At 28.1% G+C, this 21,990-nt stretch overlaps 1 protein-coding gene across 2 annotated transcripts in view; it reads right to left on the bottom strand.

Annotated features, from left to right (window-relative positions):
- The window catches only part of LOC119668097 (triple functional domain protein), an 89,023-nt gene continuing 67,033 nt past the window's right edge, over window positions 1-21,990 (bottom strand). For both annotated transcript variants that reach the window (XM_038077490.1, XM_038077491.1), the window contains exons 12-21: window positions 20,845-20,950; window positions 20,507-20,752; window positions 4,294-4,368; window positions 3,934-4,080; window positions 3,747-3,862; window positions 2,292-2,408; window positions 1,153-1,342; window positions 942-1,079; window positions 606-875; window positions 1-534 (exon numbers count right to left, since the gene is read on the bottom strand). In XM_038077490.1, the coding sequence (XP_037933418.1) occupies window positions 307-534; window positions 606-875; window positions 942-1,079; window positions 1,153-1,342; window positions 2,292-2,408; window positions 3,747-3,862; window positions 3,934-4,080; window positions 4,294-4,368; window positions 20,507-20,752; window positions 20,845-20,950 (1,633 nt within the window). In that variant the 3' untranslated portion in view covers window positions 1-306. The remainder of the gene's footprint in view (window positions 535-605; window positions 876-941; window positions 1,080-1,152; window positions 1,343-2,291; window positions 2,409-3,746; window positions 3,863-3,933; window positions 4,081-4,293; window positions 4,369-20,506; window positions 20,753-20,844; window positions 20,951-21,990) is intronic.

Genomic DNA, 21,990 nt, shown 5'->3' with positions numbered 1-21,990 from the left:
TACAAATTTAAAAATAATATATTTTAAGACATTTGCTTTGAAAATGATAAACATTTTGTCTTAGTTACTTCCCTTCCTCTTTTCAACTGTACCATTCGACAAATAAGTTTCTTATAAGTTTATATCGAAAACGTTTTTTCTTTTCGTAAACTTTTGCTTCTTCTTTGTGTATATTCAGTTTTGTGAAGTTTGCTGTACGTGCTTAAATTTGTAGTGTCTTATGAAGACTTTAAATTTAATAATAAAGTTGCTTCAGTTACGAACATAGTCAATTAATATACATTTTGCATTTTAGCCTAATGCACTTCATGCTTCCTTGGTCAATTGTATTTCTTTTTGGTACTGTATGGGACTGGTTATTGCTTTAAGGAAATCATGTTGGGACTGTAAAATAGTCCGTATAGTTTCCAGCCATTCGCGATTAGATTCAACTTTGGCTGCGGAGCAAATCATGTTCAAATCAGGTCGGTTAGGATCAGTTGATTTGAGTAGAAAACGATTATTGGGTAACTCTTCCAATTGCATTTTATTAACCTATGAATTAAAATTAATTTTAAATAATTTATAATTTAAATACAAAAAAAATAAAAACGATTATTACTAACCTGTATATGTGATCGATAGGTGTATGTGGGACTTGAAAATTGTGTCTTTTTGTGTGTGTTTATATCAGCAAATATAATACTTTGCTCGAGTAGGAATACTTGAAGTTCACGTGGCTTTTGTATCATTGATGCACTGCGTTCATTATTTCTAGCATCTTCAATGCAATTTAGTGTACCATGCAATAACAATTTACCTTGTGCTGTTATTTTTCCATCGAATTTCTCCAAACGTCTTAGTACCATCGTGTCATTAACAGCCTTGCATACAATCTACAAATATATTAAAAATATTTTATTAAAGAAAATGTATTTTATAGTAATAATTCACATAATTACCTTCATAACCTGATAAGATTCTTCCATGCTAGCCACTTCATCAAACAATCCAGCACGTCTTGTTTGTTTGGTTATTTCCTTTAGCAATAATTCATACTTAGTTATTCTTTGCACTGGTTTAATAAGTAAGTCGCCAAGCTAAACATAATTAATACAGTAGTACAATTAATTGAAATACAAAATAATTGATTTTTATTTAATTTTTGCTTACCACCAAACGATGTCTTAATTTATCTCTTATCTGATCAAAGTACAATGCATGCTCATTAACAATATGCTCGGATACGGGCTTATTCTGACAGTAGACTGTGTACATGTTAAATTTCCGCTCGTAGCGTGTAATCATGGCACCTAAGTCGCCAGGCTTACTTTGGCAATGTCTCAGGGCTCTTAGAAAATAACTACAAATGATACAAAACAAAACATATTTACACATATATACATACGTATATCATAAATAAAAATTAAAAAAATAAAATTTTATATTATATTATATTATATTTTATTAGAAATAAAATCACGATTAGTAAATAATAATACTAAGCTAATTCCTATATTGAATATTATGATCAATGAACGATTCAACTACAGTAGCTAACAATTCTCATTGTAGTCCAATTATGTCTAACAGTGATTGCAGCTTAATCGTATGCAGTAATACAGGAATACATTAGCGTAATTTCAGTTAGAACTCTTCTAGCTAACCAACTACTGTATTTATTTTTGTTTTAATTTTTGAGTCGTTATTTCGAAATTGTTTAAATGCGGTTATTTTTGTTTTTTAAAATATACTAACTTTTATTTCAAAAGTTTTTTTTTTTTGTGTATCTCTACACGTGTTTCGGCAAAAGCGAATTTGCCAACTACTGTAGTTTTATCGTGTATGTGGCATTCATTATATTTCTACTTAGGTTAGGATGGAGTAGTGGCCTTGTACACCAAGCCCACTTGATCTTAAATAATAGTCCGATGTGATACATTGCATTAGTGTTGTTCATCACACACAGACCAGAAAGACGCCAAAAAGGACCGGAGTGGTCCTACACAGACTAAGCTAAAATACTCGACAATCCCATTCGAGTGAACTGGAACCACGTCAATAAACTTGTTTAAGAAAAGGCGCCCATAGATAGAGTTATTAATTAAATTAAAGTTATATGAAAAGAAATCTATCTTCGCAATATATTTACGAATAGTGACTATAAAACTATTTTAGATTCCTATTTATAATTTTAAATAAATATATAGATATTATTTATATTATAATTCGCATAAAAGATTTGAATATTAGACTTTTGTAGACTTTTATTTTTAATAATTTTTATTACATATTGTTATAAAAAAACTTACTCCCGATGCCATTCATATATAGCTTCAATGTTGCCAAAAACCATGCGTTCTTTGCCACCTTTTAAATCTTCTGGTAATGGTATATCACTGTTGGAGTTTCGAATTTCCACTATATAACTGTAATATAAAAAAAATATTTTTAGTTAATTCAATATATGTCAGAAAATCCATTACTTATATAACATATATAAAATCAGAAACTTAAATAAATATAGCATTAAGTCAAAAATATTTCTATTCTAATTAAGAAAAACAAGTCCAATTAAACTAAAAAAATAATACCTAAATCAGCAGCAGTGATCTATTTCAATATTTATCGAACCTTATATTCTCTTCCACTTTCAAGTGGAAACATATTGATACGATGCAACAACAATAAAAGGAGAAAATAAATTGTGTGAAATTAGAATTATTTTCTTTAGAAAACATATAATAAGACACTTTTAATGTAACACGATTTGGGTATACAGAATTACAATACAATAAAAGGACTTAGCGCAATTCTTTGTTCTAATATACACTAAAATATAAAAATATATTACTTATATTAGTAGGCTATAGTCATCAAGTACTTAGAATTTACAATAATAAATTTTTTTTTTCAAATTTAAGTCCAAAACTAAAAATAATTTAATTAATATCTGCGGAATTTAAATACGCAGATATGATTTTCTTTATTTTGTATAGTTTATAGTTAATATTGTTGTTGAGCGGTTTTGATAGATTTACATGACCACCGCAAATCTGCTGCACTCTTGTTTGGCTTATCAGCGAAAACGTCATAATAGTTATGAGTAAGGTTTAGAAAGACCGGTATGTGCGCAGCCTACAATATATTTAGCATAGAATGTTCCTAATTTAAAAGCTTTGTATTTGATTTTTAAAATTTACTAAGTAAATCTCTGGGATTACGTAGAATTGCAGCATTTCTTAGAGCAGATCACATTTCAAAACAAGCTAACAAAAGTTGGGTTAATATTACTTCAGCAGCCTTAATTCATAGGATTCTAACTTAATTCATACGGCAGAAGCAGAAGTATCTAAGATAATAGTAGATGTAATGGGACACCGCTCTACAGGAGGACATGTAGTCAGGCTGGAACTGTTCTACCAAAACTTTTGTAGTACATACAGAAACGCCTGTATCTCTGTTGTATACTTATAAGTATAAATATTGTTGTTGTAGTCTATGGATATCTATGATGCAATTAATATATATATAAGTACAAATATTGTTGTTGTAGTCTATGGATATCGATGATGCAATTAATATGAAAGGAAGCTAATTGAATAGGATTCGGTTCTTCTTCCACTTTATCTAGCTACGTAAGTAAGTTTTTTTATTTATTTTTTATTTAACTTTGAACTAAAGAAAAATAAAGTTTAGTCAAACTTTAAAAATAACTTAAATTCATTAGTTTTAGAAAGAATGTATTGACTTTATATACAACATACCCATTAACAATATCTGATAAATCTTGTATATATAATTCTTCGGTGGATATTAGTTCATCTAAAGCACATCGACGTTTGTTTAATGCGGTTTCCGTATTATTATTTTCAGTATTATTCTGTTAAAAAGTAAATTTAAAAAATGTATTAATTAATTTATTAAATATTGATTTGTTATTAAGTTACTTACTTCATCATTATTATCAGTTACGTTGTTAACATTATTTGCATAACATAAATCCAGTTCCCCGCCACGTCCATTAGCTTCACTACTGCAGCTGGTGTTATTCATGTCATAGCTGGGATTAAGGAACTTCGAATTTTCTTCATGTTGTTCCTTTATTGAAACAAAAATATTTAAATATTAATTTGATGTAATTAATTTATATTAATGTAATAATTTATATTAATTAAACATGAACTTTTAATTAATAAGAATCAATTTGGCATTAAAATTATTTCATTCCGAATTATTCGGAATCAATAAATCAGAATTAATTGAGAATTATTTGAAATATATTGAAACTCAAATATAATTGAAAATACTCACTGTTGTCTCTTTGACAATTTGTACAATTTCATTCAAATCTAATGCAGGAGTGCCATCCATTTTACCAGTACTGGCCTGAAAAGAAAAATGGAAGAGATATGATTATGAAACACAGAATATAAATATGAAAGTCAAATATTTATTTTTAATTATTTTTACTAAGTTGAAATAATATCCTTGTTCTACAAACTAAATATTCTTTACAATTATTAATTAAAAATTTATTGAATAAACTTTATTTTTAGTAACTTTTTTAAATTTTTTTTTCGTTCCTCATATAAAAAGTCACAAATGCACGTCGTAGAAGCTACAAATTACAACTGCATCCTCTGTCAACGTCCACCGTAGGAACGTACTCAAAAGAAATGGATACTTCAAAGTTTCACAAATTATTGTCAAATAAAATTTGTTGTTTTAAATATAGAAAATATAGAAATTTCTTTCAAGGATATCAGCGAAGGAGAAAGCAAACGAGCAACGAATGCAAAGATAACTCATTGCTGGGTTCAACTCGAGCACAAAAAAATATCCAAAAGATTGATTTTCAACGAAGTTGAACATGAGTATGAGATACTTCCAACTTTTTTATATAAAAAGTTAGAAGCAGAAAACTTTTCTTACTTGTCGTATCAAAATTGTTTAACATATTAAAATGATGTCAAAAATAAAAATCAAAATGAAGCTCATTTACAAAATGTAGGAGAAGGAGGAGAAGGACGAGCATGTGACGTTTTAAGTGAAAAGGATCTAAATAATATTTGCTGTTTAAACAAAAGTAAATATATTTATTGGTAAATAAATTGACGATTTTTAAATAATTCCCGTTTTCTGTAAATAAAAGAAGACGTAAATAAGTGAAAATTCTCTAAATCAAACACTAAAGTAATCAAGAAAACGTTAATCCCCACTACTAAATGAAATTAATGTTAATTACTTTGTCAAGACAAACACTCACTTTCCTATTCACGTATGTAAGCAGTGCATAACGATATAAACCCCTTCACACCGCACATGTATGCAGGTAGTGCTCAACTTAGTTCACATATATAAATTAAGATGAAATTAAAGTAAATTAAAAAAGTGCGATTTAACTGCACTAAAAATTCAAATAAAAATGTGTGTTAGTGTTAAAGAGGATTTATGCTGAAGAAGTGTATTCGTATATGTTATATGGTTTATTCGAAAAATATTACGGTTTTCTTAAAAGAGTAATTTGTATCGAAATCCATAAGCAATTACATGCGTTGGTAAAGAAAATTCTTTAATATTAAAGAATGTTGAAATTTCAGGATATACTTTTTTATAAACAGAAGCCAAGTTATTGGGTTTGAAGAGACATTAATTTTGTATTAGCGGTACAAAAATAAGAATTAAAAGGTGATTTCTAGGTTATTTACTAGAAATTACAAGCGATGGCCTGATCAACACTATTAAACATTGATTGACTTTTAAATTTTAGTTTCTAAAGACAATGAAAAGAAAGTGTTTTACTATAGAATAGAAGGAAGTCGCGGTCCTGGGAAACGATAGTTTATGTAGCTTAATATTCTGCGACTGGGAGGTTGTAGACAGATTAAAGGTAGCAAATATGTTAGCTAACGTTTGTAACCGACAAAGCATTTAGAAGAAAAATAATATAGTTTCGCTATCAATAAAAAAAAGGATAATTATAGTCTTATGCTGGACAGAAAAGTCATCTGAATTTAAGAATATTATCAGCTTTACTGTTTGTAAGGAAATCAAATTAAATGAATCTGAGGGTATTTATAGTTTTAAAGTTCAAAAGAAAACAAATTTGGTAAATTGCAGGAAACTTATAGTTTTCTAGGAATTGTCGTTACCATTAAGAATAATGATTTTAATGTTTTTTTATGTTATATTACTTGACAGTACAGAGGAAAGTAACAGTCACTGAGAAGAAGAAGATGAATCTGAGAAAATAATTACAGTTTCATAGTTGTCAAGCAAACAAATTAGTTGAATTTAAGGACACAGTTAGTTTCATCCTTTATAAGGAAAACAAACTAAATGAATCTGGACTGTGAATCGTTCTTGAATCAAAGGACACTGATAGTTTCGCAGGAATTGTCGTTATCATTTAGGGTAAGGATTCCGATATCCTATTTTTTTACGTTAAATTACATTCTCTATACTAATTTAGGGATACTAATAGTTTCGACATGCATAAAATGGAATTTAATGGTCTTTAAGACAACATTATAAAGAGATCAATGTCATTTATTTCCTGAAATATATTCTATTTAAAGGTTTTTCGATTTGAACGGCGCGTGTACAAAATGCAATTTATGCACATTCCATCAAGGATATTCAAGGTTAATTAAGAAACCAGAAAGCAGTCGACGCACAAATTGAATTGATCACTATTTTAACGAATTACTTGAAAGTGTATATGGAATATACATAATATGTATGGAAACGTATAAGTGCTGCTGTTACAATATGTGAAAATTTGTATGAAATTTGCATTAATTACAGAATTGCAGTGTGTGAACGTGCCTTTCTCGCAATGAATTACACAATAGAACTAAACAAAACGTTGGAAGGGTCTCTCTATCCGAATATACGAGTATATCGACGTATGATTGCGTTCAAACTGCTAGGCTAATGACGTTAAGTAATTGTTTGAATTAATTAATATACATTCTATATATAATATATAGACTCTCAAACAGTGTGCAGTAGAGAATTTACGTTTTTATTTTTGGAATTTCGGAATTTATAGAATTATTTCAATTATTAAAGAATTTTTATAAATTTTAAATTATGATTATTTACTTTATGTTTATTTCTTAGTAAAAGTTTATTTACTAAAATCAAACAAAAATACAAATGTTTAAACATATGTTTTTATTTAGCTTAAATAAGTTCAGAAGTTTGGAATAAGTTTTTTTCTAATGAAAAATTTAAAGTTTCTAGAATAAAAATTTATGCACTTTTAATTTAACTAAACGCTCGCCACCTTCTTCGCACGGTTAATTTTATACTAAACAAAAGAACTTTATAAAATTGAAAAATAATATAAATTGCCTTCGTCACTGCAGATAAAATTGTGTCAAAATTCGTATGTTAACTTTATTTTTGTTTTGCTACAGTTTTTAATTTGCTTAGATACTTTAAGCTTTAAGATAAGAAGAAACCACATTTTAAAATATAAAGCGAAAAGTAACGGCGCGATACGGACTTATATATTTCATATTTATTATATATGGTATTTTATATTGTGTTATAAATAAATAATAAAAAATAATGAAAAAAAAAATTTCTTACAAATAACAGTCGAAAGAAGCTAGTCATTACTATTGAATTTTTTTTTTACTTTTTCACTTGAATAAAGTATTTTTCCTTTTTAATTAAAAAAAAATATTTATTTTTATATTTCGCAATTTACACGATTTTATAAATAAAATTGTTTTCTTTATATTTCTTTTTAAATATTTTTGTTTTATAAATTTTTTAATGAAAAGAATTTATCAGAAGAAAAAAAACGTAAAATATTTTGTTTTATTGACGCTCAGTTCAGTGTATTCAGTATTTTAAACGCATTTCGATACGACCGACTTCGACAAGAGACTAAATTGACTAACTGCGACGAGCCAATTACGAATATAGCTATTCAATCTGAGCCAATCCAACCTAATAGACTTGGCTATGTACGCTAACTGAATGGCTGCTTGGTGTCAAAATCATCGAAAACGAGCGCGAGCATTCCGCCACTGTCTCATTAGGTACCCCCAAACTCAGCCACCCAAACACCCAAGCACCCAACCTCTCAATAACGACACATACAACCTCACTCCCACAATATTTTGAGTTTATTCTGAAGAGTGCGAAATGCTAAATGCTTTTCTTTATAGATCCGATTCTTTTTTTGGGGGTTTTGTTTGTTATTTTTGCTTGTACATTCGTCGTTGTTTATAATCAAATTTTTATATTTTAAAATTAATACTTAAATAAAGAAACAATTCAATTTTATTTATTTCAAATTGTATTCAAAACTCTGGCACATGTAGCGTTCCGTGTACGCAGAGAATGACGATTTGGCGGCAGGCGGTAGATAAAAATTTTAAAATACGACGAGAAAATTTTGCAAAAAAAAAGTAATAAAATAAAATAAAAGAAGAAGACAATAAAATTATAAAATTTACCAAAAAAGGAAGTTAACTACAATGAATTTATTGGCATATTAAATGAGGAAACAATTAATACTAGGAAAAATGTTGCAATACAAAAAAAAAAAAATTAAATTCAAGATTTTACCGTCTTTAGATGAATTCCCACCTCTGCCTAAGCACGGAGTATCGCATCATTAATAAGGATTCAAATATATTAGAAGCATTTTTTACTTAAAAAGTAGACTTGTAAACTAATTATTAGGTTCTTTAAAGCGGAAGGAATAAGTATACTACATAGTTATAATGATGGAAATATGTAGATATAAAAAAAAGGAGATATTTTGCTCTTAGTTTCGATCTTAGTTTTAACATTGACCATTTAACATTAACTCTAATTCCACGTTTTTAGCGATTATTTTCATATTTTTATTTTAAATTAAGCATTTTACTTAATTTGAGACCACTTAACATAGTTAAGTTGAGCATTGCCTACATGCAGGAGTAAAGTGAAGAGTTTTACTTTATACTTGATTTGAATTCAGTAGACAAGCAAATAATAAGTGACTTAATTAATGATGCTGACTATATTTTAATGTACTTCTCAATCAGGTAATAATTAGAAGTATTATTAAGATTAAAAAGAGATTAAAACGGGGCTTAAATTGAAATGCAGAAAGCTATAATTATAAAAGGAGAGGAGGAGAGAAAAAAGTAAAATAGAGAAAATAGAATAATAAACAGACGATTGGGAAATAAAAAAAATTGAGCGAGAAAGTAATAAGAATACATACATAGGTAAGTAGTAAAATGATGAGATAATGTAGGGGGTCGGTGACGAGATGAAGAAAAGGAGGGAAGAATAAGAGGAAAGCAGAAAGAGGAAAAAGAAGAGAACAGAGAAACAGGAAAGAAATGGAGGAAGAAAAAAAGAGAGAAGAAGAGGGAAGAAGAAAAGAGAAGAAGTAAAGGGAAGAGAAGAAAAAAAAGAGCTTTTAAACAAAAACTATAAAACATTTTTAAACATTTATATAACTGTTTCATTAACACAGTTAAAAATTTGAGGATAAATATAATTGATTTTAAAGAATTGATAAGCATTGAAGGGAAACATAAAAATAGGTGTAGTTGATTTACCAATACGTTACAAAAATTATTTATCGATGTAATTGTTAACAAAGTTTAACGAGACTGGGCATACATACGGATGCAAACTGTCGATTCTGCGAATAAAATGAGGAGTCGGTCACACATGTGCTGTAAGCATGCTCAATATTCTTACGGAAGAGACAACAAAACCGTGTTGTTGTAGGTTCTATACTTTATTGACGCAATAGGGCTTAGAGATCTACTCTAAAACCAGAAGGGCCACAATAGTCCGACAGTAATAGTAACAAAGTATAATTTTAAAAAGCAACATCACGCATATTAAAGTTTAAAAATATGATGGAACAACATACACCTATTAGTTCCTTGTCAATTTATACACAAATAATTATATATTATACAGTGATCTATGAAATCTATTGAGTAATCCCTGAAGAAATTGCTAAATCCCACACTGGACAAATATCAGCTTTTATAAAAAACTTGAAAATACCTCCCGATTCAGACTCTATATTCCATCAGATTTAATGAAAGCTCAACAGATAGATACAAATGTTCAACTCTGTATTCTATCTGCAATTTTAAGTGTGAGTGTCCTTTAATCCCAGCTTTGAAGAGTGGTAGGTTGAGCGTTCAGTGATTAAAGGAATGAGCTATTTGAATTGTCTTCGTTTTGTCGTTATCAGAGTTTCATTGCAATGTAGTTAATGTAAATTGTTAACATCTCTCCTCAAATCCAATTACAATTTTTATATTTGATATAGTTCATCAATCATGATAAAATTTTTTGTATAATACGAATAGATAAGATGAAAATTCATAATTTTTGAAGAAAAATGCATTTTAAGTTGAAATACATGAAATGCTTCTTATAGTCCCATTTCTTATTAAAATTAGTTTTTTACTGCATTATTTGTAGGGTGAATTTTTATGCTAAAATCACGCACAATAAACAATAAATAAATATATTTTTTTGAGATATCCGAAAACGTTTTTCGCAGTGCATTGGTAGTTGTGCTTTTTTGCTTGGAAACGGCATGAGTGCGTATCTGTGTTTGGATTGCTGGCTGGCATGTTTGATAGAACACTTATTTATACAAATATTTTTTGTTTTATAAAAATAAACAAATTAAAACGCAGAGCAAATAACAAAAATAAAAACAAAAAAAAGCGTTTCAGTAGCTAAATTAATGTGTCACATTTGTTATGTGCCATAAATTGCTAGCTTCGCTTGCAGATGCATGAGACCGGGAAGTATTCGGCATAAGTTTGGAATAGTAACTTTGTTTAATTTCTCTGTTACATGCACAATGGAAAGCAATAATTTGCATAAATGTTATCCACGTGAATTAATAGTAACTAACAAACATCCATTAAGATATAATAGAATGAAGGAATCACTATGAAACACTCACGAGGTGTTAGAAACTACATGTCATACGATATTCGGTATTCAGAGTTTTTAAGGACTCGTAGTTTATATTGAAGAAATTGTTATTTATAACAAAGTTGCAATATATATTATATATAAGTATATGGTAATAAATAATGTTAGACTCTATTTTAATCTCCACATTAACATATATAAAATATAAAATTGTATTGTACTGTGTAGAAGTTTCGGGAAAAAATTTCGTATTCATATTTTGAAAGTGTTTTAATTGTTTTTATAACTTGAACAGCTAATATTCTGTTAAAATATTTAAATTTCTTTATTTTAAGAAAAGGAATTTAGTAAAAGTCACGAAATATTTAAAATTAGGTCGTTATATCGAATATCTAGAAACGGAATTTGAATGCCAAAAAATTTTTGAACATGGAGATTGTTCTTATTAGAAATGTGAATTGTTACTAATTTTTACTAAATTTTGTTCAATTATTTTATATATAATATATAAATTAATTTTATACTTATATATATATCAGTACTACTTTTATATCTGGCTTTTTATTAGAAACGTAAATACTTTAAATTTTATCTAATTCCATTGAACTATTTTAAATAATAAAAAAAAATTATTTTTAATTTGTCTTGTTCTAATATTAATATTTGTTTTAGTAGTTTTAAGAAATATAAGAACTATAAATATCTATACTAGATATAGTACTATATAAAACCACTGCTAAAACAAAAGACGTAGTGTGTTAATTTATTTTAAAACTATAGAAATGTCTTACGTTGGATGATGTATAAATATTTATTCGAGTATATTGGCAAATTTATTTTTAGACTTTAAAATATTCCATATAAAAAAAACAAATAAAATTAAAAGTAATAAAATTATATGGTATCGAAGTTAAATATTACTTACATTCATATATTACAATGCCAAAAAAAGAAAATAAAAATAAAAATAATAACAATAACAATACAAAGCATCAATGCAAACAAAGAAGGTAAATAAATATTGTGGTAGGTAGGCAGGTACGTTGGAGTAGCGGCCTTGTTTCCAAAAAGCCCATTTGAGCTCAAATGATGGCTCATTGTGATACCACAGGAATAGCATTGATACGTACATAGATTTAAATCAGTATACAGCCAACGCGAAAAATATAACGACTCCACCACTCCCCCATTAGGGAAAGGAAAACTAACCTGACAGTTCTATAAACTTGGCTAGATCCCTAATATTACAAGATGATAGCTCAGTCAGATCGGTGAGAAAAGAGGATCCGAATAATCCTCTTCTAGCTGAAAAATGATACTGACACATAAGATGAAGCACGGTCTCCTCCTTATCCTCAGAGCCATAACCTCGACAAAAATCATTATAGGGTAGACCCAGTGGTAAATAAGAAAAAATATACTCTGTGGATAACCACCAATAGAACATTTATTAAATTTTCAAACTTATAAATAATTTCCTAGTCCTGTAGAATATTTTACATCTTTTAGTAAAATATTAAAAGATAGTTTAGTAAAGAATATATGTGAGTATCTTATAAAAGCTATGCACTGTAACTTATATGAAAATATAACTATATATAAAATATATGAACAATTTTATTAGATAAATATAATGCGGTATCTGCATACAGTTATTGATCTAATCACGAAGCTAATGAGGAATACAAAAATTAGTCAGTGAGATGGTTGAGATTCTGCAGAAACCCCCCAGCTATCAAGGAGTAAAGGTGCTCAGATGCACTAACTCGTAAAAGGCTCAACATAACATAAAATTTTTTAATGTGAACATAGAATATAATATTAGGTTATGCTAAATATTGTATTAACTACAGTAACTGCTGACAGTTGCTAGAAATATCTGGGGCTATATTAGCTATAGTGAGTAAGATAAGTCCGTAACTTAAGCGGGCTATTGTAATTTCATCGTACGTTGGGTATTATGTTTAGTTGTTATTGCATTTAATAGAATATCATTAATTAGTCATAAAAAAATATATAATATATAAAATTTAAAATTAAAAGTATTTAATCCTATAATCTTAACGTATTATTCATTGAAAATATTTAAATTATTATGTGAAATAAAGGGAAATTAAAGAAAAAAAATAAAATTAAAAATAATTACTTTTTAATAAAAAATATTTGTTATGTTTACATTAAAATATTTTATAATCAGAAAAGCATTTCAGTAGGTATGAATGTTCAGAAGAATTTAAGTAGAAGTAATATGTGGTCATTAATAAATATGTCATGTAATACGCAGTAATTGGCTGATAATGTATTGTGACACTGAAAAATGCAAAAATTCAAAGAACATTGAAAATTTTTATTAATCATTTTTAAGTGAATTTTTTTGAAGCAAGGAAGCAATTATCAGGAAGATTTGTTAAGAATTATTCAATTAATTAAGGACTAAATTGGACTAGATAGAATAATTTATTTTAAATAATTTACTTCCTTATAACATATTTAGCAACATAGAACCATAAATGCTTATTGAGAAAATCATGTACTTTTTTTTTTATAATATAAAAATAAATACGTAATATAAATGATATATATAAAAAAAAATATATTAAAAATAAAAATATTTACAGTTAATAAATTATAAAAAATATTTTTTCAAATAAATATAAATTATTTTTATGAAATATACAAAATATTTTCAGTAAAAAAGATTATAATAAGATGTTTTCAAGAATACTTTTTTGGAGCAGTGATGAGATTAAGCACATACGAGTATATCTGTATCCGAATTCTTGGTATACTAATTATGTTATCGTTGCTACAAGTAAACATTATACATAGTTTTTAGATAATATCTTTTCCATTAGTTTTTGAGTTAATTGTATAAAATAATAATTTAAATATTTTTGTTATTCCTAAGAAAAACATTTCCATAAGAATGTATAATTCTCAAAAATTTGCAAAAATTGGTTGACTAAAACTAAAAAAACTAAATTTAGTTAAAATTATGAATTTTTTATGATCTAATTACAATTAAAATTTACCAAAATAATTATAACAGAAATTGGTTTCAAGATAAAATAAAATAAATCAATTATATAGGGATCACAAGGCGAAGCTATATCGAAAACCCGACTTTTTTTTCGGTTGCTTGGTGTATTTATTAGCTTGGAGGGTATTATTATTATTAATGTTGTCCCCTTCTAGATTTAGAGTAGGGATCTAAGCCCTGTTGCGCCAATAAAAATAGTATAGAACCTACTTTATAGAGTTTTACTGCCTCTTCCGTAAGAATATACATTTCCAGGAGTCTATTCCGTATGTGCATTAGCGCAGGGCATTCTAACAGCACATTATGTGTGACCGACTTCTCATTCTCTTCGCAGAATCTACAGCTAGCATCCATAAGTATACCCAGTCTCGTAAGGTGTTTTAGTTTACAGTGCCCTGTTAGGATTCCTGTGATGATTCTAAGTTTTTCTTTTGATAAAATCATACAATCCTGGTATCTTTTATGGTTATAGGTACCAATAAGTTTTTTTTATTCTATACGTTGTTTTAATTATAGTATATTATCCTAGTAATTCTTTTTTTCCAGGTTTCCCTTATTTTTATGAGAGAAAGAAGTATACTATGTCCTAGTCCACAAAAAGGTGTCGGCTTCTTTTTGGTGGTTTTCGCGTACGCCGTTATGTCCCGGTACCCAAAGAAGAGTAATTCTGGAGGTTAATTCTGGCAACTCTCTATTAGCTCACCATATTAATCTATCTATTAGTTTTGGAAGATGCTTCTGCTTCCTATTCTCATAGTTGTCTTAAAAGCTCTTTTCTGTCTTGTTAATGACGCAATGAAAGATGTGCTACTTAGCACAATAGCATAAATAAATAATTATAATATATAAATAATAATAATAAAATATATTTTTGGCTTTCCAGCACATTCGTACATTCGTAAATTAACAGCTGTTATTAATTTCTCCACAACTTTTTACCACGAATAGCAAATGATAATATTTTTTCTAAAAGACTGTTGTGCCAGAATAACAAAAATCTTTCGAAATATTTTCAACTATCTTTACCAGAATTGCTCTGTTAATTTTAGTTGCCTGCCCAAACTCGTTGGCATTTCACATTTTAAAAAAGTAGGCTCAACTTAGAAGTGGTCAACTCTTCAAAAACTCTGTAAGAATTCTACAAATAAGTAGTGCGTATATTAGATTATATCCACTTCTAATATTTATATATGTAGATATTAATTTGTTGTGTTAAAACCAAATATATTAAATTCAAAAAATAATGCTTCTGGATTTATTGACAGTGCCAGAGAAAACAGGACTATAATAACCTTTCGTGTGTAAATATCCTACACGCACTTCTAAGCTGCACTATTATAACTAAAAAATCTTTAAGTTTGCACTTCTTCTGATTTAGAGTAAGATAAACTCATTACAGTTAACTAACTATTAAAAATAAAAACAAAAAACCTACATTATATGTTAATTGAGGGTAATGAACTTACATACGTGTCGATAAAGAGAAATTGACTCATATGCGCTAGTTAGTTAACCTTTCAGATAAAAACTTTGCTTCAAAGGTGTAATAACTGTCGTAAGGTGAAACAAAGCTTGCTACTCTTGATAATGCTATTCTAATTAAAAATTAAATGAAGGGAGTGCCATGAATAGCGAACGTTAAATATCAACCTTCATTAATATGAGGGTCAAGTCGTTTAATTTTCAATAGATGCACCGCCAACCACATTAAATGGAAAACATAAAATAGGGGAAAATCTACAGAAAACAAAAGCATTTAATTAGTTCATACATGTATATTGTGGGTATAGGTATTGTTGGTAAATAGTTGGAACTGGGGTGCTATCACCTCAGAAACTGAGTCATTTACGCATTCGAACAGTGCGAAAATGTAAAGGTTATTGTAAACAAAATTTTTATGTTGCGTAGTTAAATATTTCCATGACTTTTAACGCCTTCAACTGAAACTAGTGTTATAATAAATAAAAAAATAAAAAAACAGTTCCACAAAGACCTAGAGAATATTGACAAGTCGCCTAAGCGGAAACCACGCATACTGATGACGAATTCACTGCGAATTATCGACGCCATTCAGAAAAGTTTGATTATTGAACGCAAGGACGTCCGCATTTTCTCTCTGTAGTGTTACTGTTTATCAAAGAGTTTTTGGCCTTCAATTTTCGTCAAGTCACACAACCAATACGATAAAATGAAATTGTCCAATTAAAAAGCTATAATATTTATAAGTAATTAAAAGCATTATATATTTTATGATGAGGAAATGCAATAGGAAGAAGCACATGTTCAACAATTTTACAGCACATATCAAGTAAACAAAATATTCCATCTTTTTATGAAAAAAAAAACAAGAAAAATATTAAAAATAAATCACCAACAAGTCAACAAGTATAAGACGGATGTGTAATAGATCAATGAAAAATAAAAAAAAATTTAAGCTCATTTTTTGAATATATTAGGTAATAGTGTAATAGTTCTCATGTGAGTTAACGCGACACCAACTTTCAATATATTCAGATTCAAATCCTTTTTCAAAATACCCTCTTTTATCACTTAAACCCGAATGTTATATACGTCATCTATTGTTAGATACAAAATCCAGTTAACAGCTAAGGAAGTAGAATAAATAATACTTTCGTTGAAGTAGTGTATAGAACACCCGTAACTTTTGACTTTAAGTATCTTAACTTAATGCTTTTAACTCACTAAATCATTGTTGATAGAAATATAAAAGAATACCTGAAATAGGTCCACTGTTTAGAAGATTGGGAGAAAAAAAATGGTGCATGAATATTAGATGTTGTTTAAACACTTTTTCTATAGCTGCGTAGATCTAGTCAGAAGCAGACCAAATTTCTTAGACAAATACGTCTTTCTAGCATTAAAATGATAAATATTGTGCGCTTTAGGAGTATATTGAAATAGCTCCATAAATAACAAGCACTTAAGTTTCCATAATAGGTAGTACATAGTATTATCATGGATCCCTGGGGTGCAAGTCAGTTGGTTAAATGTTCAACTACCACAATAACCTTGCTTAAATTGTAGATAATAAAGTAGTAGTATCACAATGGGTCTGTAGGATCTAAACTTGTCTAACAATAACCGAACTCAAATTAGAGATAATGATACTATTTAATTAAAAAGTAAAGTTATTGTTAACTTAATTGTCACTAAGAGCCTTAACTTTCGCACAAATACTTCTACAAAGTCTTAGAGTAGAGCATATATATCTGCTCATGTACTAATTCTATCTCTTTCTGGTCTACATATTTCTAAATTTAAAAAATACTGTAATCAATTATGCATCAAATTTATTTAATTGTAAATAATGTTAATTAAAGACTTTAAAGAAAAGAAAGAAATCTTTTTTAATAAGTTAAGAAGCTGATAAGTATTACAGATACTTTTAAGAAATATTGGCATCAATATTTCTAGCAAGTCAAGCATACAGTACAGTACTTACATACAGTAGAGCATAACTTTCTGATCATATGCCCATTCTATCTCTTTCTGGTTTACCTATTTCTAAATTTAAAAAGTTCTATTATCAATTATTATGTATCAACTTTTTTTAATAGTAAATAATTTGATTCATAAGAGCACAGGAATTTAATTCTCCAAATTACACCCACATTTAGACTTCAAACGAACATTGTAAGTTTTCTTGACAATCGTCTTAACAATAGTAAAACAGAAGCAATAAATAAATTAAATTTGATTATCAATTATATTTTCTTAAAATTACTAACAAATACTCGCAGCTATCGAAATAAAAGCCACAATATTAAAATTATAAATAAAACAGAGCACGGAGGAGGCGAGGATTTCTTAATCTATTTAGTGTGATTCTGTTTTTTTCCTATTTGTATTATTTTTAATTGACCATTTGTCGCGAGATTCTGTGGTGAGATTGAAAAAAAAAACTATTTTTTGTTTAAGTGGTGAAATAAACTTGAAAACTTAAAGATTATATTGTGGTTAGTATACAATAATCAAGTGCAAAATTATAGCCTTGCACTACGGATTCTCCTCCGTTCGTTATACCCATTGAGTGGTTGATTGCTTGATACTTATTGCATCTGTTACTTCTTGATTTGTTGGCTTGTGTATCGCTTGAGATACTTATCGCTAGTCTTATTATTCAACTTGTGTACGTCATTGAGAAAAAGTGAGGTGAAGTATTGCGGAAATTGAAATTTCTCGGTCGTGATTAATCGAGAAGAAATTTTCTACTTGTATACATTTTTGCATTATCTAAAGCAACAATTCATTGGAATTGTACCAATTGGCTTTGTGGTACAATTTTAATGATGTCAGAATTACTCTTCTTTTTTATAGTACACAAAAATGTTGCAGTAAATTAATATAAGGGGATTTTACCTTCCTTGAGTGAATGTGTCGGGAATATTTTTCCATTTTTTGAGAAAATAAAATTAATTCACACAGTTCACGCAATTTTTCAGTGTCAGAAAATAAAAGTCTAATATTATCAGTATAAATATTTCATTCATAAAATTTTTAAATTAGTTGTAAATTCTATTTATAAATATATTTATACAATATATAGATCTTTTCATTTTATTTTGCAGAGAAAGTGGGGAATTTTCAATATTGCAGTTTTGACATTGAAAATGTCTTTTGTGTTATTACTTATAAAAATTACATTGTTTTTCTTTTAATCGAACAGTATCCACTAAGAACTATAATATTATATATGATGATAGATGTATAATACAGATTAACTGTTAGGTTAATTACTGTTTGTTGTATAGCCAGCTGGTTGTTAGCTGCTATTCCTTTGAAGCTATTTATAATTTTATTATTTTTTAAGGAACGTTAAAATTATTAACTCGTTGTTATCTTGCAGTTTCCGTAAAGGATAAAGGATACTACCAGCATTTACTAGTCTGGCCTAAGTAGGTAGCAGTGACATAAAACTTTTTTAAAGGAAAAAAATTTAAATTCTATAGATTAGTCATCAAACTATGCTTCGAAATGATATTATAGCATAGAACAATGACAAACTGTGTCAATTGGTTGAGTAAAAAAACGGTAAGATCTTTTGTTATCTACAAGTTAGTGACGGGTTCCGATTCGAATAAACCAAGAACTACCTAAGATTTACTCCAACATTTTAATTATTATGAAGTTATGAAGATGGATTTACCGGAAACGATGTTTGTAATTGCTGTTACAGTAAGAAGACGAAATGAGAAGGTCGTAGTTTTAATGGAGCATTAAAGTTAAGGGAGCATTAATCTCGTATTTAACGTAGGAAATTAGAGAAGACAAAGTGACATTTAAGTCTAACCGAAATCCAATAACGAATTGATACGGTCAGTAAAGATTATGTAAGGTATAATTTTATACGAAAAAAAAATATTATCCGTCATATTTAAATAATCTATTTAACAAAAAAAATTTATTCACTTATTTTTATTCACTAGTTTATAGTTAGGGACAATAAGTGTGTTACTTAAAACATGAAAAATAAAAAATTAGATATATCCATCTAGAAAATAATATTGTTATGCGAAGATAAATGTGTTTGCTTTTCATTCTATATAGTTTCGACCTTATATATATAGTTCGTATAGGTTAATTTTATATAACATAGCTTCGTCACTTTTTCTTTTACATTAACACTGACCATCTCTACTTAAAGTCTTTAGGTATTATTGCATTCATCAAAGCGTTTACTGCATTCATAAAGTTTTAAAAAGTCTAAAAATATATCAAGCTGTTTTAGTTTTTAATTTGTCATAATATTTATAAATTATATATTATAAGACAAATATAAAATATATGTTATATATTGTAGGTCAATTAATTTATTTATATAGTTATGATTTGTTAACTTATTGGTTTAATTAAAATATTATTTAGAAAATCTACTTGATAGTATTTCAATGTAGTATAATTCCGATTTCCCGGGGACTTCGATTTGAGAATGTATTTGACTAGAGTCGGCTGTTTCAAGAAAACTACGCTATATGCGGATATAACTTAGTTCTTGAGATATTGATATTCAAAGTTGTAAACTTTTTATATTGATTACACTAACAAAAATGTAGTTTGCCCTAATACAGACTACTTTTAAATTAAGTATACAAAAGACGAGTTACAAATCAACGCGCCAAATATCTTTATTGAAATCTATTGTCAAATGGGCGCATCCGAGCTTGTAATTATAATTTGATATACATCTAATTTTTAAATTATTCTTCAAAGTAATGCAAAAGCGTTTCCGTCAGAAATGAGCCTCTCCGTAGCGGAAGTGTTTTAGTCTGTACACTATATATTAATATATAATGGAGTCTAGCTCGATTAAAACAAACTTATTTAATTATACTTCACTTCACTTAATACTTCACTTATAATCACCTTTTATATATATATATATAACTGCTAATATCATAGTTATTCATTGCATTACATAGATTCACATTAAATAAATTTAAATTTTCTTTCTGATAACTATTTTTCTTGTTTCATTAATTTTCAATAGCGACTTTGCCAAACACCTATGCATAAATTTACTTCACTCACCGGTATTTCTTTTAAATCCTTTGCAAATGCAGGTGGTCCATTGGCGATTAAGTGTGGCTCTTGTATTGGTTTCATGGGTGGTGGCAATTCTAAACCGGCTTCCTCTTCTGCCTCGAAATCTTGCTGTGACGTATTGTGGTGTGATGATGAAGTTGCATGTTGTGATGTAACGCCATAAGTGGTTGTGGTGGTGTGAAGACCACTGCTTGTGGTTTCATCTTCGTGTTCAGCATGCTTTTGAGGCAACTAAAGGAAATTATTTATAAAAATAATTATATATGTATAAATAAATGTATTATGTAAAATTTTTATTTATATACATATATTTTTAAACTTACTCTTAGACTCTTCTCTGAAGTCTTCTTGATGAGTGATTTTTCAGTTGACGGTTTTTCCACCTTACTCTGTGATAATTTACGTAGTGGTTGAGGTAACCATTTGCGCCTGAAATTAGAAAAAATAATTTAAATAAATTTATATTAATTTTTATAAAATAATAAAGAGACATTTTTATTTTTATTAATTTTACAATAAACGATAACAAGTGATAAAAACCGAACTGAACTGAACCATTTGGATAACTGCAAACAATTAATGATGTTTTCACATTCGATACACAAAATCAAACATGTAAAAAAATCTTAATTGCAAAAACAGTAAATAAAAAACAAAAATAAAACAAGAAAAAAAAACTAATAAAACTAATAAGAGTAATAATACAAAATACACTTATGTGTATCTTATATGTATCTAGTATATATTCAGATGTGGTTTTAGTATTTACAACAGCATTCTATTGTCTATAGTATGATTTTTTTATATTATTTGTATAATATTTGCGCTGTGGTAGTTATTCGTATTGTTGTTCTTTTTTTTTTTTTTCGTTATATCTATAACTGTGTGTTTAATCAAGGGAGACGAGCAAACAAACGCCTCCGCCAATATCAATCCAAAAGTGGCTGCCTAGAAGTGTCGACAGCATGAGACTGTCTCCGGTCTTAATAAAACAAAATAATAATGCCAATAAAACCACTGAAAACATTAAAAAGATTCTTTAAGTGTGCGCAGAGCGAACGGCACAGTACCAGCACAAAACCATAGAGCTTACAGCCCATGGCCCATAACTCACACCTCATACCTCATCATATTTTGTATCAAAGTCAACGTGCAAAATAAATTATAATGATCGCGTGCTGCTGAAGAAATGTGCTCTTACAGTGGGCAAATAGTAGTATCTAAAAAAGTAGCTAAGTATATATAAACATTAACAAAAGTAATTCATTTTAATATTATTTTTTAGTGCACACATATATGAGCAAATAAAAACAACAAATAAAAATGTATCTTGATAAACAATCTAATTTTATTTTATTTATTTAGTTTTTTTTTCACTGCACTACTGTGATGCATCACATTTCGTTGTAAAACGTCGAAAGGCAATTAATATGCAAAAACGGGTAATTACTGTAAGTATAAATCTAGCG

This window comes from Teleopsis dalmanni, chromosome 1 (assembly GCF_002237135.1).
Source record: "Teleopsis dalmanni isolate 2A chromosome 1, ASM223713v2, whole genome shotgun sequence".
In the NCBI taxonomy this organism is placed as follows: Eukaryota; Metazoa; Arthropoda; class Insecta; order Diptera; family Diopsidae; genus Teleopsis; species Teleopsis dalmanni.
This window is presented reverse-complemented; position numbering and strand designations above follow the sequence as displayed.